Source organism: Lagopus leucura, unplaced genomic scaffold (assembly GCF_019238085.1).
Source record: "Lagopus leucura isolate 7727_CA_CO unplaced genomic scaffold, USGS_WTPT01 Super-Scaffold_100004, whole genome shotgun sequence".
Lineage (NCBI taxonomy): Eukaryota > Metazoa > Chordata > Aves > Galliformes > Phasianidae > Lagopus > Lagopus leucura.
In genome coordinates this window covers 16,039,852-16,058,572 of record NW_024962264.1, presented here as the reverse complement: position 1 = coordinate 16,058,572, position 18,721 = coordinate 16,039,852, and the positions used below count along the sequence as shown (strand labels likewise).

General features: G+C 34.9%; 1 protein-coding gene across 1 annotated transcript in view; it reads right to left on the bottom strand.

Moving 5' to 3' along the window:
* CCSER1 (coiled-coil serine rich protein 1) overlaps positions 1–18,721 on the bottom strand; it is a 306,541-nt gene that overhangs the window by 87,496 nt on the left and 200,324 nt on the right. Inside the window, exon 5 of the mRNA XM_042870546.1 lies at positions 18,486–18,696. Coding sequence (XP_042726480.1) covers positions 18,486–18,696 — 211 coding nt within the window. The remainder of the gene's footprint in view (positions 1–18,485; positions 18,697–18,721) is intronic.

Below are 18,721 nucleotides of genomic sequence, written 5' to 3'. Positions count from 1 at the left end.
AGCTGGTGAGTGTTCTGAAGCACAAGTCTTATGAAGAGCCACTGTGAGTGCTGAGATTGTTTAGTCTGGAGAAGAGGAGGCTCAGAAGAGACTTCTACAACTCAACTACCTGGAAGGAGGTTGTGGTAGGAGTTGGCCTCTTCTCCCATGTAACTATTGACAGGACCAGAGGCTTCAATTTACACTAGAGAAGATTCAGCTTGAACATTAGAAAATACTTTTTCTCCAAAAGAGTGGTCAGGTGCTAGAATGGGCTGCCCAGGGAGGTGGTTGAATTACCATCCCTGGAGATGTTCAAGAAACATTTAGATGTTGTACCAAGGGACACAGTTTAGTGGGGAAATATTGGTGGTAGGTAGACAGTTAGGATGATCTTGGAAGTTTTTTCCAACCTTGGTGATTCTATGAATTAATGAGGCAAGTTACTCATTATGGAATTAATAACTTTAGAGACAAAAGAGTTTATCAATGAGAACATTAGAAAGATCTTGGTATCCATACATAAGAGATTGCTAATAGGTTCAACTTTAAATCTACTATGCTTGATGATAAAAAATTTAAGAGTTCTAGACAAAAGGAATCAGCAGCATACTCTACAGAAATGGATCAACATGGAGAAAACCTGCTGCCTTGTGAAAAGCACCATCCAACCCGAACTGAACTCCAGTGAAATCATACAATCCACTTGTATCTTTCCAAAAAATGCGAAGGGACATTCTTTATGCCAGTGTAGTATTGCAACCCTTGCAATTCCAATGTGCTGGAATCACCTCTGCTCAGCCCCCAGCTCTGTGAGTCCACCTAGACAGCATCAGCATGGCAGTATAGCAGCATAAATTTCAGGCTAGCAGTAAAGCTGCCTCTTCAAAAGTCTCCAGCAGCTTTTGAAGCTCGTGTTGTGTTTAATGGTACAGCAGCTACATTAGAAGATACACGAAGTTCAGAACAAGCTCACTGCATCTACACAAGATGTAATCACTGTACTGTACATATATCCCATTCCTCCTCCTTTCCAGTTCAATGTCTATAGTTCTTTTAGAAAGGTTTGAATCTTACGATGCATAAAGAGCAGCTCTGAGTAGGCTACTCCGCCTACACAGAAGGGAAGTTTAACTGTCAAAGTGCAGTGCTCCTTTACTTGGCATACAGAGAAACCAGTAAAAACAAGTGCTAGGCAAAAAATCATGGAAGTCTAACAGGAAATGTTACATTGAGCATCCTTGGGTAACCACTAGAAACACTCCAAGCTTCACTGGAGTTTGTCAGTGGGTACAGTGATAAAACTGTGTTCACATATATAATTGTTCCCGCACTGATGGATAATACTTTACTTCAGTTGCCTATTACATGAAAAAACGTTTCAACATCCACTTGCAGAGCCTCAATAAAATGAGCGTCAAATGAAAGGTTTAATTTTTTATCATAGTCTGAACACTCTTATTCCCAGGGGAGTACTCTCTGCAAAGGCAGGTGGATTGTGCAGTCAGAAAAACGCAGCAGACCTATGCCTTGCAATGAAATCAAACAGCTCACTAAATCTAATATACACTCTAGCTGAAAATTGAGCTTCAAAAGCAACAGCCCACAACTTCAGAGATTAAACCCAGCCAAAAAGCACTGACGGTGCTGTTAGATGTACTATTTTAGTGTCATTCTTGCTTCACATGAAAAGTCTATTCTGAAAAACAGAGCCAAACTGTGTGGGTTTGATACCAGCATAAAGTCTTATACCTGCAATATTTTACTGCATGCTTAAGAATGCTGAAAAATCAAGATTTAGTCCTTCCTGTCTAAAAGGTACACATAAGCTAAATTTGTGGGGGGTTTTTTGGTGTTGTTGTTGTTTTTTAATCTATTCAATATCTTTCCTTTAAGAAAAAAATAATAACGAAGATAGCATAAAGAAAACAATCATCTCTTTTTCATGAAGAGAAAATAGAATACATACTTCCACATTGTTAGGTTTATATTATGCCAGCATAATATTCTGTCACTCTCTTACAGCACTACAAAAATGAAAACATGATTAGGTTGTATTTTTCTTGACCCGTTTGATCTCTGGTTTGAAATTCTGATGTCTAAATATATATAGATGTATAAATATTCCTAAGATAGTCTAAGGATTTAAGACAAATCTATAGGCTGGCATAGGACCTGCAAGACAGCCATATACCACTTCAAGAACTAGAGCTAACAGTTAGATGAGTTTAGCATAACATATATTCAATGATATTCAACATCTACAATAAAGTAAATGAATCAAGCCCTTCCAGTCTTAAAAAATATTTCTAGTGTCCATAATATCAAAAAGCACAGCTTTTGATGAGAAAGGTTGCAAGAACCTTTCTAGGAAGATGGGATTCATAATTCCCTGCAGTTTGAGTGAGGTTTTGCCACCTCCATAGATGCAACAAAGAAGCTTTCATCAAAACTGAGACAATACATGAAACTATGACACCACTGACCTTCAAGAGAAATCTTAAGAATAGCTAATAAAAAAGAATAATCTTTACTGAGGCTTATATTACATTATTCATTACATCTTTGTCTTTATCTCTTCTTTTCTTTCTTCTTGCTGTGTATGGAATTAAGAAAATAGAATACAAAATAACATCATCTTAACATTCTCCCTTCAGTTCTTATATATAGTCATTGCAGAGCCATCACTACATTGCAGAAGAGAGTGGGAATTCCAGATTTCCAGGAGAAATTGAAGGTTCCCAATGACCAATTTGCTTGTTCAAGCTTATGTAATAATGACTACAGCAAGCCAAGTTAATCCTACCCAAAATTGTCTAAGTTTTATGGAAGTCATTCCTAGCATTTCTAAAAATACCATGTCACTCAATTCTTTAAAATGTTATCCTTTACTTACAGAATTAAAATCAGAAAAGCTTGAGGATGCACACTGCCATCCTTAACACTGTTTCTTAGAACTCAGTGTTTTGTCTGAATATAAACAAACCATTCCACCAAAGTCATATAGGTTCATGGAATCACAGAATCACCAAGGTTAGAAAAGACAGGATCGCCCAGTCCAACCATCCACCCATCACCAATAGTTTTCACTAAACCACGTCCCTCAACACAATGTCCAAACTTGTCCAAACTTTCTTGAACACCTCCAGAGTCAGTGACTCCACCACCTCTCTGGGCAGCCCATTCAAGTGCCTGTTCATGTTATACCTTAATAATGCTTTGAACAATTTTTCAGCCCTTGTATTCTTATTTTCTTCCCCTGTACACTTCAGAAATCTGCAAATGTAAGGCATGACTTCTATTCCTTACAGCCAGATATCAATAGATATTTTAAATTTTTCAGTTTTCACAGCTTATACTCCTATCCAGCACCTCCAACATTTATTTTCCCCTCATATGCATGGGGGAATTTTTCTCTTCAGTCTCTCTGATAGATGGAAACTAATTTATCATATTGAAAAGCAATCCAAATATTCCCACACCTTTTGTAGACACAGTGAGTGAAGCAGCTATAAAAAGTGCCTTTACTATTCTTGAACTTATCATTAAAAACAGAAGATGCAATTTTAACCACTTAAAAAAAAGTAAAAAATAAAAAGATTGTCTTCCATTTCCTGGCACAATTTTGATTTAGTGTCAGAATTAAATATCCTTTCAATAATCTCTCATATCGTCTGCCAGACAGCAGTACACATTAGCTATTCACTATCTTCCCTCTCCCTACTACTTTATTAAGTAGTGAACTCAAGGGCTCCTGCCCTCTTTCATAATTTCTAATTACCTATAGGCAATATTATAAGGAATGTCCATTAGCATAAAGATTATTTTTTGCAAGATAAGACACATTTTAAGGCTATCAATTATTCTCTAAACTGAAAATGATACATTTTGCCAACTTTAGGTCTTTTCTTAGAACTTCTTAAAAGTAGTATTCCAGTTAAAGAGGTCAGCTTCAGTATATTGTTTTAATTCCAATAAATTCCAATATAATTCTGAAGCTTGTATATATTGTATAATGACTGACAGAATTTTTAAAAGGATAATTTCATCCTCCTCTGTTTTCAGCAACAGTGTTTGGTTTGGTCTGTAAAGCTGTGAAGCTTGCTTGGCTCTGAAATCTGCAAATGTATTTCTATGTACCAGAAAACGTCTGTGCGAGGATCAGGCTGCAGCAAATTTGAAAGGCTTGTCATTTGGAAATATATGTAGGACAACTGTCATTCATAAATGCTAGCCCTCCCTGTAGAAAGAACTGTCAACTCAGTTGTCTGTTCTAGCTCAGATATTCCTTAGTATTTAAAGGTAAACTTTTATGTGACAAATCTCAGATTATCATTCTCAGAGGCACCATAACATCCCACAAAAATATGCACAGTAGACTTCCAAATGTACATTTGAAAAAAAAATAGTCCTTCCACGTGTTTTCAAGTGACTTGCATGCTAGCATATGTTGCCTACATTGAAAATAAAGTCAGGTTGAACACAGAAGCCTAAGAAGGAGGTCAGATTTTGCTGGTGCACACTCAGCAATGTAGAAGAATAAATTACTTTCTCCTACAATCTTACTTGTCCTATCCAAAAATTGTTCTCGTCTAATGACTCCCTTGGTGGCTGCCCAGTAAATTCTCCTTCCTGCCAAAGACACACTGAAGCTATATATCAAGAGGGTTAGTTATACAGACTTGCAGTCAGAGTAGCAGAACAAGCACAAGATAGGAAATGAGATTCTCACTTTGAAGAACTGTAGTAGTTTCCTTCTTGTCCCTGTTCTCTCTTAGAAAGAAAAAAAAAAAAAGAAAAAAAAAAAAAGAAAAAAAAAGAAAAGAAGAGCAGCAAGTCAGTAAATGAGACATCATTTCTTCAATGGGCAGATAGCAGTTGCCACTTACGTTGACATGTGCTGAAAGACTGACACTATCCCAACTGATCTTCCATAGACCACACATAGAGTAAAATCTGTTTTATATGAGAGTACAAGAAAGCACCAGATGAAAATCTCCTGGGTTTCTATCATCTTTTTCAGAGTGAAAAAACTGAGACTACAGGTAACATTTGTTAGAATTTTTGAAAGAGAAAAAAGCAGTAGCTCAGTGGATGAAATCATTAAGCACTTGCCATCCTCTATATTGTTTCTAAAACTGCTACTGCTCTCTGAAGGCATTTAGCATCAGACATAGCTTAACAGTCATTAAACAGATAAACCTATCTAAAATGTTTAAAATGCGTATTGGAAACTTTAGACACAGTTTGTTCAACTCCCACACAAACATATTTCACTAATAAAATGCATTCCCACCAAGAAACAAGCTCAGAGGTGATCTCAAGTAATCACCGAAACCTTCATTTCTCTGCTTACTATAATTTTTCTACCCCCTTTCCTAAGCTGTGCTTTTTCTTCTCAGTTCTATTGCTTCTTCTAATTAGCATCGGATTAATTTACCATTAAAAAAAAAAAAAGTAATAGCACAAAAAGACAAATAAACAACTGCTAATTTTTCAGGTAGAGATAAAATTTATGAAGGTTGGGCATAAAAACAGGTTTTAATCTGAAGCTATAAATTAAGTCAGAACATATACAACAGCCTTTATGTCACTTTTACTGGAACTTATGACAAATTTCTTCCTATTTCCAAAAATCCTTTTACATATATGCACACACTGGCTATTTTTAAAATCACACTCTTTTCCTTCAGAAGCAATTAGCAAGGTAATCTATAAAAAGAAGAAAAAAAAAGGAATGTAGCTTGAAAAAAAAAAACAACAAACTGACAAGATTTTAAATAAGTGTGGTATTGTTAGGCATACAGACATGCATATGCCCTTAACATAGAGCTATGCATCCTTAATGATTGATCTGATTTTGTCTTTAAAAAATCAACTGAAGATAAAAACACACACACACACAAAAACCAACAGTATTTGGCATTACCGTAATTTTTTAAGAGGCCTTTTGAATCACATAAAATTCAGCAGTTTCTGTAGAGTATCCTAGTAATTGTGGAGGACAGGCCAAAAACCTTAACAAAGGGTTATCATTCAACATTAACCCCCATAATATTTATTAAACAGGAGATGAAAAGACTCTTTTGGAGACTACTCTCAATTGAATATAATGTGATTAATGGAAAGATTTGAATTGACCTTTTATGCATCAGATAGTTGCTCGAAAAGAAATGGACATAGCAAAAGTGATAAGAACATGCAGAGGTCAGTGGTAACAGCAAAAATTTAAGACAAAGTATTTCACCTCTGCATAGAGTAAATTAAAAGGAAAATATCTGTATCATGCCAAGTTCACAAAATATTTGCAAACGTTCGCAAGATTTAACAGAATTCATGAAAAAAAAAAACAAAAAACAAAACAAAACAAAACAAAACAAAAAAACGGGTGAAATGCTTAAAGAGCAGATGTAAAATGCAGATTTAATGTGCCTCTGTCCAAACAGATATCTGGATTACAAGTTTGCATTGGAAATACAGGTAAGAACTATTGCAAATTTCTTTTTGATCACACCAAATTTCAAAAATTCATTAAAGCATGAAAATCATTATTCCAGTTACAGGTAAAAATTATTTTTGTAACCAGAAATAGCTTGACCTAACTTATATTGTACCACTTCCATGCTATAATTATTAAAAAATAGTTGCAGTGATGAAAAAACTTCTTAATTTTCACAGCCACATATCTTTTCAGAGACAAGACAATTGGAACAGGTAGAATGATATATCACTATATACACATATATATATATAAATGAAAATACATCAAAATTTTAAAAATAAAACTAATGACTGCACCATTCACTGCTAGCATGCACAGAATGGAGTCACAAATGAACCACCACTCAGCACCATGTACGTCTTTGCTTACAACAACCTTGTGTGTGTCAAGCTGTTAAGATGCTTAGCTCTAAAAATTAAATTAAGTCTTCAATGTTTTTATTCAAGTACTTTTGGAGAGGAGAGAAAGTATTTAGCAGCTAAATGACAATAACTGCAAATTCATACAGTCATGACTTTTTCTTCTCTACAACAGCAGAAGTTTGAAGCACCACAATCCATTTAAGTCCATTATCTAATCTTACGTGCAAAAATGTCACCGTTACCAAAACAGTCAGCATATGCATTTGGTGCAGATGTAAGAGTTGAGGTGAGAGGTTTTCTCAGTGCAAGTGCTTACTGTGCCTCACCTCAGTTATTTCATGTCATGGTCCAGCTTCCATGATTGATCCAGCTGAGTTCCACAGGCCCTACTAGATGGTCATTAAACAAGGAGTGCCTCCATCCAGTTCATTAACTCTCACTATTTCACTACAAGCATCCTCCTAATTTAGAATAAACACTGTATATTACATAAATGCTTTTCTGCTTCTTCTTCTCCACTTCTAACATATTCTTTTCTTCAAACACTTGTTACTTGTTACTTCTGTGGTGATGAAGAAGAGCTTGAATTATATCATGGGCCAAAGCATACTTACAGAATTTTCACTGTACACTTTCTCCTGTGCTATGTACTTCATTTTCCTTTTATGTACCATTCAGCTAGTCTGACATAAAGACCATAGCAAAATTCCCAGGTGTCACAATAGCTTATTACAACCACAGTTGAGACCATTACTGTAAAACCCCTTCTAATCTGCATAAATGCAGATTTCCATGGCAGGCTATGTAATTGTTTTCTTTGCTTTTGGGTTTCCTGATTGTTTTTTCTAAGTGCCTTGGCACACACAGGACAAGGCACAGGGCAAACAAACTTGCAGTGCTTTCAAGCACTGCAGATTTTGATTACTCAGTCAGTGGCTTGAGGAAGATTCTTGCATATCAATTCCAAATGTGAAGATGAAATGGATCAATTAAACATAACACTTTTCAGACCTTGGTACATTTGTACACATCTCACTGAAACCCAATCTTTTACAGGGATGATTTGAGAATTTCATTAGTCAGTAAACGAATACTTCAAATTTTTGCTCCGTAAGCTGCCTGGGACCCTAGCCCTATCTTAGATCTTCGTGGCTTTGGTACCTGTTGTGATTGGGGTTTTCACATTCTTACACTGAAATATAGCATTAAGGAGAAAACAATTATTTCTCAATATGTGAAAATGATAGAAGTCTTAACACTGGCAGTAAATAGGGTAGTAGATGAGAGGTTCAAAGTTGCCGTATGTAAATAAAAACAAAAAAAGACGTTAAGAAAGCTAAAAAGCCTCCTTATTGGACATGATTAATTTTTTTTTTTTTATTACATTAAAAAAGAAAAAAAGAAAAAGTATTCTGAAAACACAGCAAGATAAGACAGATGACAAGGAGATCCAGAAACGAGGAATAAAGCATATTTGTTCTTAGAAACAAGGACGAAGCTGTTAATCTTAGTGAAATAGGATTCTTGCAGTGCTGGCAAAGTTACTGTCAGGATAAATTACTTGCTTCAGCAAACAGCAAATACAGAAGCAGGCCTGTCAGGGTGCCAGACTAGCTCAAACAACCGCCTTTCCAGAGAAGCATTCTATTGCACACTTTCAGTTCTTAATTCACTGATTTTCTCCTGTTCCTATTTTTGTATCTTTGCCTACTTTGCACAACCATATGTTAAAGCACAGCAAGAACTTAAAATTTTGTATTAAAAACAAGATGTATGCAATGAAGGTTTTTTTTAGGCATACCTTGCACAGAATGCCTTCCTGAATGACACACATGAATAATGCTATTAATCACTGTTGGTACTGCATTTCCCCAAAAGCAGATATGAGTAGAAAATAAGTTTATGATTATGAAGATTTTGATTGTTCTGAAACATTGAAACAGCTCAGTAAGAATACTTATTTTCAGTTGTCAGCATTTCAAAAAGGTTCATTTCTGTCTTTGTTCTACAGAAAATGGAATGAAACACTACATTGTTACCATGGTGAAGGCAAAGCTAGATGAGATAAAAGATACAATTCATCATTCAACTAATATCTCCTGAACATTCACTACACATCTATTTATATACAGGTCTTGTTAAAAGAAAAAATGAGAACAATGCATTTATTTCAACACTGAGCTAAATTGATAAGAAAGTTTAAATCAAGTGATGAGAAGTGTTAGAAGACATTTTGCATGGGTGGCAAGTAATAGAAACCTGGCTCTCTTTTTCCACAGAAACATTTTGTAGATGTGTCCTAAGATGTGTTTTCACATATAAAAGGACCGATGATTTGACCAATATGAACAAGAGAAATATAAAGCCACATGTGTGAAATAAATATCCTAGAATGTAAGTGATCCTTAAACAGACACTCATTCTGGTTATCTGAAACCTGCTTAAAAGGGGTAAGAGAAGTCATTGTTGTCAAGCTGTATTCTTGTTTAGCTGGTTTGTGACATGCTCAGTTTTCACTGAGCTAAGGTCAGTTATTTTTGAGCATATCTTTGTTCCTACATAGGATATCTCCACATAGCATACGCTTTTACCTGAAAGCTCCCCAAAATCATTGAGTCCAGGAGTGAAACAGAGGAAAGTTTTCAATTTGATTTTAAAAATAATAATAATCCTAAGCATAAGATAACTTTGCATTCTTCATCAGTGAGCATTCAGTCTCACGGATGATTATTTCCATAAGGGGGACTTACAGTAAATGTCAAAAGTCTAAGGAAAAAGGAAGATAAAAAGATTATCTTTCTGAGTAGGCACTAAGTAGCAGTGTGATTAAGCAGACTTCTCTGTTATTTCACATCTAGATGAGGCTTTGACCACAGGCAGATAACTGTGTTTATAATACTAAGACATACAAAGGAGAGAAACACAGATTCATGGCAATATGCACTTCTTTTCATACACTATGTGTTCATAAGAAACTGGACCAACATGGACAATTACCAAAACAGGCTTATGATACGTCTCTGACATGCGATTTCTAAGCCCTTTTCCTAGAAAAGTTTTTGTCACTGAGAATCATCGTGTCACCTTTTATTTTCATGAAATGAAGTCAAGCCAGACTGCAAAGAATCCTCACTATTACCATCACCAAAATTGTGAATATATGTAAGCATAGTAGACCAAGAATCTTTATGTATTTTCTTAACTCATCTACGAAAATGATAAGCACAATTCTGAAAACCTGGGCTAAAAAATAAAGGTATGCGCTGTGTAAAGAAAATGTTAAATAAATCTGCAGCACAGAACAATGCCAAGATCCATACTATGAACTGTGAGAATTTCTCATGAAATTACACTAGGGCTTCTTTCATAAACTTTGGCTTATCAAGCTTGAGGGATAATTAGAGATTAAAATTAAATTCTTCCAAAGCATCTATATGCTATGAACACAAATATTTAAATAGGTAGCTACACACGCACAGTTGGCATTTTGTTCTTTGAAAACTAAGCCTACCTTTTTCTCTATCGTGTTTTTTTTTTTTTTTTTTTTTTTTCTTGTACATACAATTATGGCAGCAGTTGCTCATTATCAATTTTACTTAGTCCATATAACAAGTTATTTTTCCATATCAGGAGGTCCCTGAAACGTACTGTGCGGAAGAAAAAAAATCTTAGAGAATCTTTAGAAGTTGACAAACTGACAAACTAGCAAAATCTTTTTGGTTTTAACCTACCGGACTTTCAGCTTACTGACACCATCAGTAAGTCTCATAATAAGTGCCTCTTTGGAAAAGCTGTTTGACAAATGATTATTTTCGTATCAACTCAATTCATTTTTCATTTTCATTTTCATTTTCATTTTACTTTTCATTACAACCTCAGTAAATTTATAGGAAATGACATTATTGTGCATCTTGGGTGCAAATGGGTAATTCACTGGAAACCTTGTTAGAACTGTGAGCATTGTTTTCTTACTGGAAACTCTAAAACCTGCACTAAATGTGCTATTTACCTCAAAATAACTCATGAGCTCTTTCTAACAACTGAATATAATCAGTTTATTCTACACACATTCTGAATTGCTTTCATTGCTTGCTCATTATCTAGCAATGCACATATCAATATTTGCAGATATATCAGAAAATATAACTGGTGTGATCAGCTACATTGCCATGGGTCAGATGGGATTTAGCTGACTGACCCACAGCAATTTATCAAGCTCAAGTACTTCATGGGAAAATAACTGTTGTGTTTTTTTTAGCCTTACAACGTTATGGCCTTCAGCCACAAGTTCATCACAAACTGCACAGAACTGCTGATGTTGTGAAATTATATATTAATAGGGTTGGTATTTCTCATGCTTCTCTGTAAGGTGCTGTTAAGTCTTGCCAGTTGAGGATGCTGGTACAGTGCATTATGCAAAATAATGCTTACCTGAAGCACATCACAGCATCATGAAAATGCTTCATTTGAGGAACCACAGGAGATATTTAATGTCAAAATCCAAGAAGTTAATCACTTGCCTGCTAAACACATAGATTAAACATGTGGACTAATATGACCTGTGCAAGTGGGAGAACAAGAAGCTTCGTGGTGAATCTCCTTTTTGGCTTCAATAAGCCTGCATGACATAGACAAAAGTAGTCTACAAAGATTAAGCCACTAGGTAAGCAGTGGAACAAACAGCCATAAAGAGGGAAGATAAATTTTCCATTTTCAATATTAAAGAATTAAAAAGTGCATTCATTTGAAATTCATCTCAAACGTGGTTCAAAAGCACTCTGAATGTGACCTGCAAAAGAAATTCATAATGAGTGTGACCATGAATTGGTCACCAATTCGGATCATTTCAGAGTACCACTTCATGCAACCAATACTAGTGTGACCCCATAGGGCTCCAAAGCTGTGTGCCATTCTCTGCCTGTAATGTCACATTCGTTAGTTTGTCAGCAAATGAACAAGGTCAGGTGTAAAGTACAAATATGGAGCATATGGAACATTCATCTTAACCCTTCAATTCTCTCCCAGAATTGCTCAACCTCTACCACATGAGGCCTCTTAAAAGAATCAATGAAAAACATGCCTTGATTTGCCATGTAAATAATTTTCTCAAGTACCATCAGAGAATGGTTAACAATTTCAAGAAATTTTCAACTTTGCACACACTGAAATCAGCATTACTTGCACTGAAATAGTATGCTGGTCCTCTAGCAATTTTTTTTATTATTACTGTTTGAACTAAAATTATTCAGCTAAGAAACAAACTACAGAATTGGGACCGGATTTACAATATTATCACCTATTTCAGAGTATTGTCTATATTAGAATCAGCAAAAATGTTAATGTTGGAGACAGTATTTGCCCTCCATAACTTGCCTTACAAATACAGGCAGAAAAAAATGTACACTTGTTTACTTGTATTTTCACATAATCACAGAATTGCAGGAGATGGAAGGGACCTCAAGAGATCATGGAGTCCAACCTCCTGCTAAAGCAGGTACTCTACAAAATACTTTAAGAATGTCTAGCAAAATAACAAACAACAAGTATTAGCTATGTTTGTTAATATTAAATAACTTTTAATAGATTATCTTAAAATAATCTTTGTTGCCAAAGGGAACGTTTAATTATATCCATCAGCTTCCAGTATCACCAGCTATGCTGAAATAGTGTACCAGAATATACAGCTGCTTCTGCTCTCTCTTTGCAAGCAGCTGGACAAGGACATGTCAGTGGACTTTTGCAAGTTAAAAGATCATTTGATATGATCAAGTGAAATCCCTGCACTTAATTTAATACATTTTTATCATTAATTATTTTAATATACAGGTATATGCAATGTCAACAAGCCATGAAATGAAGGAATTAATAATTTTCAGCATTAATTACTTGATAAAAGGGACTGCATTAAGCTCAATTGTTGAATACATCAGTAATGCTACACTGGTTAATTACAGACTTATTTAAAGGAAGAAAATCTGCAGTATTTTATAGTTTATTGCACTCGCAATTGGTTCCAAAGTGGCTAACAAACAATATCAGTAAATGCAGTACATTTCATAGTGCACTGCAGAAAATACTTTAATATCCTTAAAAAAACATTGTCCAAGGCCTTTTCTCTATCTCCCGGTAATCAGACTGCAAAATATTGCAAACAACTTTCAGCTATCTTTTACTGTTTTCGATTAGTAGACTGCAAGTGCAGCATAAAAGAGGATCTATAATTATGCTTACTTCACTGATGAGGTGAAAGATGCACAGGGAGAAGCAATGTAGCCAGTGATATCTGGCAGGCTAATGGCAGACTGAATGGTTTGACTTTGTCCCCCAAATCTCAGGCAAGTGTCATAGCCTTTCTCACAGTCATTCTGACATTATTTTCCAAAGTTCTAATTCTTCAAACACAATCTAAAAACTCTGTATTGGACACATTACATTTTAATGATAGCCACAGACAGCTGCAATTTCCCTCAGTAAAATAAATGATTAATTAGTAAAACACAGCGTGCAATATATGTCCAGAGTGACTTATTCCTGTTGCTAATAGTAGCAATTAGCTTCAATTTCTAAAGCTCCAAGGCCTGCATAGTGTTTTGCAGAGCTGTGAAAGGAGTCTGGCACAGCACTGAATAATTTATATTCAAAATTACACAAACACATTGACAAAGTATCTTAATTTTCAAGATTAACAGCCAATATGGTCAGTTTCAATACCCACATAAAAATATACAGAAGTGTAATTACATGTTGAAAATCTATTTATATCATAAAGCATATAGGTAACACATGATGTGTAGAAACAAGCCTAAATGTTGGCAACATTTCTTTAAGCTGGGACATTCAGTTTCTACCCAAATTAATCAATGCACTCAACATCTAACAGCATCTAACATTTGAATAGCAACCCATCACCACTGAATAAATGGATTCCTTCCCAAAACAATCATATTTTTTCCACCATGCTCATTTCATCATAAAGACCCTCTCTTGCCATGCACAGAACTACAAATAGTTCTGCTCACATGTCTTTGCCCAAAATGCTCTGTCAGTGATTTGAAGAAAGGCCAAGCCCTTAAATGTCCTCTCAATTAGCCACCCTTTGATATTCTCCCTGTTAGCTATAGCTCAAACCATTAAATGGAAACAGATGAAAATATCCCAAGTTTCATTTGACACAGGAAAAAAATATATAAAAGGGCTGCTCCGAAAGTAATGCCTACTATTTTATTATTTTGGCTTATGATATCAGAGGCAAGTGTTTGTGGTATGGCAGTAGGGGTTGAACCTTCCTACCAAAATTCCATTACATTTTGTAGTCATGTGACAGATGACAGCAAAGGTGCAGTCTGATGAAATCAAGCCTGACATGGAAGTGCATAAGAAGGAAAGGTGTGGAACTGAATTCCTCCATGCAGGAAAAACTGCTCCCATTGACATTCATTGACGCTTGCAGAAGATTTATGAAGACCAGTGTACATGAGTACAGTGAGGTAGTACATTAGTACATGATACATTTGAGCAGTGGTGACAACGAGCCACCTCCACTGACACAGACGTTATGAGTGTAGCATGAAGGTTCTGGTTAATTGCTGGCAAAAATTCATAACTAATAGTAGCAACTGTGTTGAAAAGTAGTGTTTTGTTGCTGAGAATTTTCTCTATCAAATAGTGTTACAGTGCTCTTTGTATCTGTTATAGTTTCCATGGAAATAAATAGGAAGTATTACTTTCAGAGCAACCTATGTAGTTTGGGAAAGTTATTACATATATATAATAATATATTTATTAGTGTTAATAGCAATAGCTAACAAAGAATCTACACTCTTATTTGAAGATGCTGATTGATTATATGCAAAAAATATATGGTCTGAAACGTAATAAAACATAGAACGTATAGCACAGTACATGGAGGACAAAAGCCAGTGTCGTCTTCCGAGTCCAGAAGACAAGTTCAGAGCCCATCTAAAGCTCATCTAAAGTTAGAAAGTAAAGAATCCATCTGTAAGGGGAGGACAAACCTACCAATTTTTATTTTTGAATGCGGGGAACTAATACTGAAAAAAGGTCAAGACCAGGTAGACACCTTGAGGACAAAACAAACAAACAAGTAAACAAAAGGCAAATTAACAAGCAAACAAAAAATAGTTCAATAGACTGAAACGGAAAGAAAAGGGACACCAAGAAATATCTGCAAACCATAGACGGGTTACATATCAGCTGATACTGTCTTATATTTTGAAATGGCTTTTATCAAGCTGTGCTGCTAATCTCTGGTAATGCTTTTTCAAAATATTTCTTTAACTTTGCAGGTCACAGGTCTTGGCTAGCCCATTTATTAAAAAAGTTCCCTGTCAGAAATAGACCATCCACAGTAAAGCTGCTGACTGGATTCAGAAATACTTTCTGGACTGATTTCTGCTGCATCACTGGGTTTCCTTGTGTTGTCCAGTCTATCTTTAGCTTTGTTTAGTAAAGTTCTCTAAACATTTGTAAGACTTACATAGCCAAAGATACAGAGAATTTTAAGTTGACATTTTCAAAGCTTCTTCACTGAACATGAATTTGTAATTAATTCTTTTAATCAAACAATCATTCATTAGCCCTTTACTAAACACGTTAGCTAATAACATTCTCAGTCTTTCAAGTTACTGCCACGTCTTCTATTTCCTTTCTCATAGACTAATAACAAGCTAAACTCACAGCTTTACAAATCTGCAACACAGTACAGCATATATTGCATCCAGCTTTTTGATATTGATTGCTTAATTACAAACAACTGCGAAAACAAAATAATTATATATATTTTTAACTAGTATTACACTTTGGCAGAAAATAATTAAATTAGTGGTCAGAAGTTCTTCAATAAAGAGGTATACACTCCTGTGATTTGTTCTTTAGATAACATCAGCTATAAAAGAGAAAAACTGCAGCTTTTCTTCTGATAAATTGTTCCATTTTTCAAATATAGACTGCATGATTTTATATTTTCAAAAGTGGATGGAAACATGTGAGGTACTATTATTTCTAAAAATAATTACATATATATATTTTAACATCACAGGTATAAAATATTTCAGTTCTATAAACCTGCCAGAGATGTTCACCTAAGACTGAAAATAGACAAGAGTTCAAAGATAAGGAACAAATTTTTCTACTCTGCTTTAATTCTGTACTGCAGAGTTTGATTTATAATATTGGTTGGAGTGGAAGTGCGTTTTGGAAAAAGAAATTATATCTAGTTAGAATGGAACTAAGATGCCTTCTCCATGGAAACTGCTTGCCACATATGCTCAGATGAATTATTTGTCAGATTCTTCCATCAGATGTTTCAATTTGATGGAATTATATTTTCCTGGAATCTTCCACTAATAATTTCAAAGTGATATAAATATACAAATGTCTGTATTTCTGAAGATAATAAAGTTCTGTCACTCCAATACCACTTTTTTTTATACCTTTCAAAGTCATCTCTTCTTTAGTTGCTTACACCATTCAAACCAGGCTACTTACATTCTTTTGAATCATATTCAATTTGGGGCTCATTTCCTCAAGTTTTACTGTGTTTATAACATTTTTCTACAATTCTACAATTATACCAAGGCTGATGCCTACTGTATAGTGGACAGGCTTGCTAACTCTTTTACAGAGATATGAAATCTAAGCAATAATGCTATTTTGCAGCATTCCCCATATAATCTGCTATTAATTCACTATATAGCGATCGCTGCTATTATTAGAAGTCACTCGTTTATTTATTTATTCTAAGGCAACAACAAAAACAACCAAGATACAAATAACAAGTCTAGGCAGCAAAATGAGTTTTAGATAATCAACAGATTGATTACTTCTTTCTAACCAAATCAGGTTTTGCTTCAGCTGTGTACTGGAACAATCTGTACTACGAGTAAGATGTTCTACCTCAAAATCATTATTCAGCACCTCAAAAGTGTTGAAAAAAATAGGGAGATAAATTACAGCACATATTTGTTATATATGTACAGCATATACACAATATCCAACTGTGGGATTAGTAAATTTCATGTTTTGATTTCATAAGGAAGGCAAGACAAAAAGAAAATGAGAAAGACAGGATTACGTTTTGCATTGTGATATTGTCAGATGGGAAGACAAAAATTATATGGTAAAAAGGAAGAAGTGAGAGAGTCAATGAATAAGAAGAAAAAATAAAATCAGTATGAATAACATAAGGAGGTGTCAGTAACTCAAGTATATTAAATAAGTTGAGTTCCTTTTGTGTAAATTACGTGGTGAATGCTTTTAAATATGTATTATAATATGTGTATTTAAAAATACATATTAAAATATATATTTAAAAATGTTCTAGAAAGCACAACATACTGACATATAGAAAATCTCAGTAGAGTCATATACAATTGTGTAATGGAATTTGTTAATCAACAATAAAATGGATATCCTTACCTTTAAAGCAAAAATGAATCATTTTAATCAAAACATAATAATCATACAATAAGCTATCAATGCAACTAGATGAAATATAACTGATATGTCTTGTAATATTATAATCCTTAATATTTATTTGCATTTTTGATGTGGTTACAAATCCTGCTCCATATCCCCACATTACATGAGAAAGAACTGATTGAAAATTAATTATTTCAGTTCTGTATTCAACAAAGAACTTATCAAAGCTTTATTTGTCTCAGGCAAATGTCACTTCATATGATGAAATTGCATCAGTGGAAATTCTGAATATATCTTAAGTAATAAGCTTGCAATGATGTAGTTAAACATTGGCATGGTTGCCCTAAAAGGCTGTGGAGGCCCCATTAAGGTACTCCCACTAACGTACTGAAAAGTGGGCAAGAGTGAAAATGGGCAAGGCACTGAGCAACCTATTTTAAGGGAGCCTTGCTCTGAGCAGAGGGTTTGCATCTCCATAGAATCCTCTAAACATAAGTTATTCTAAAAGTCTATGAATTAAACAAATTTAAAAAACAGTAATTTTTATAGATATCAAAGAACAAAAGTGCTCTTCTAGTGCACTGACATCAAGATGAAAACTTGCCATTAACTTATAATTTATTTTGTTCTAAAATCCTATACAATGCAAAAGGTGATGTTCAAATAAACACCAGCATTCTAAGGGAGAGGCGAAGAATGTAGCAGGACAGGACAAGTGAACACTCTTAACACTGATATAATGAACTAAGAAATCTGTTTTAATCTGCCATTTACATGCCCAGGAGAGTAACCTTTAGTACTTCTACTTAGAACATTTTTTTCCCTTTGAATCTCTTCTCTGAATAAATTGCATGTGACTACATACTGATTAACAAATGCAGTAAGAAAACTGTAAAATTCCAAAATAAGAGAGGAAGACAACACAATTTGTTTTGATCTAAATAAATCCACCATCTTTTAGGTGAAAGCTGAAGAGCAGCTTTATTCTCTGCGCACCAAGATGGCAGCATCTGTTAAACTGCTACTGCATAAACTTTCTGACTTTAGCCACACTGAGGCAGGGCTATTTGTATTTCTGCAGCAACTCCATATATTCAGAACATATTATGAGACATCAAGTTCATGAACTCTTCTGACCTTCTTTCGCTGCTTAGCTCATTAATGCAGAAAGCTATTAATTTAACAAATGAGTGGGCAATTACCTCCTGAAGAACCCTCTTCATTTTCAGTAGCAATGTCTTTACAGCTGTGCAATCTTGCAGCATCAGTCTGAAGGGCAAAGATTCAATGCCTCCGCCTTCTTCCAAACCAGTAAAAGGCCACTCCACAGATGGGCTGCCAGCCAGCTGGCTAATTCGGGGATACCTGGCTTCTCCTTGTTCTACCTCCTTCGACAGTTTCAAAGAGAGGTTCCTTAAAAGAGGAAACAGAAAGATCA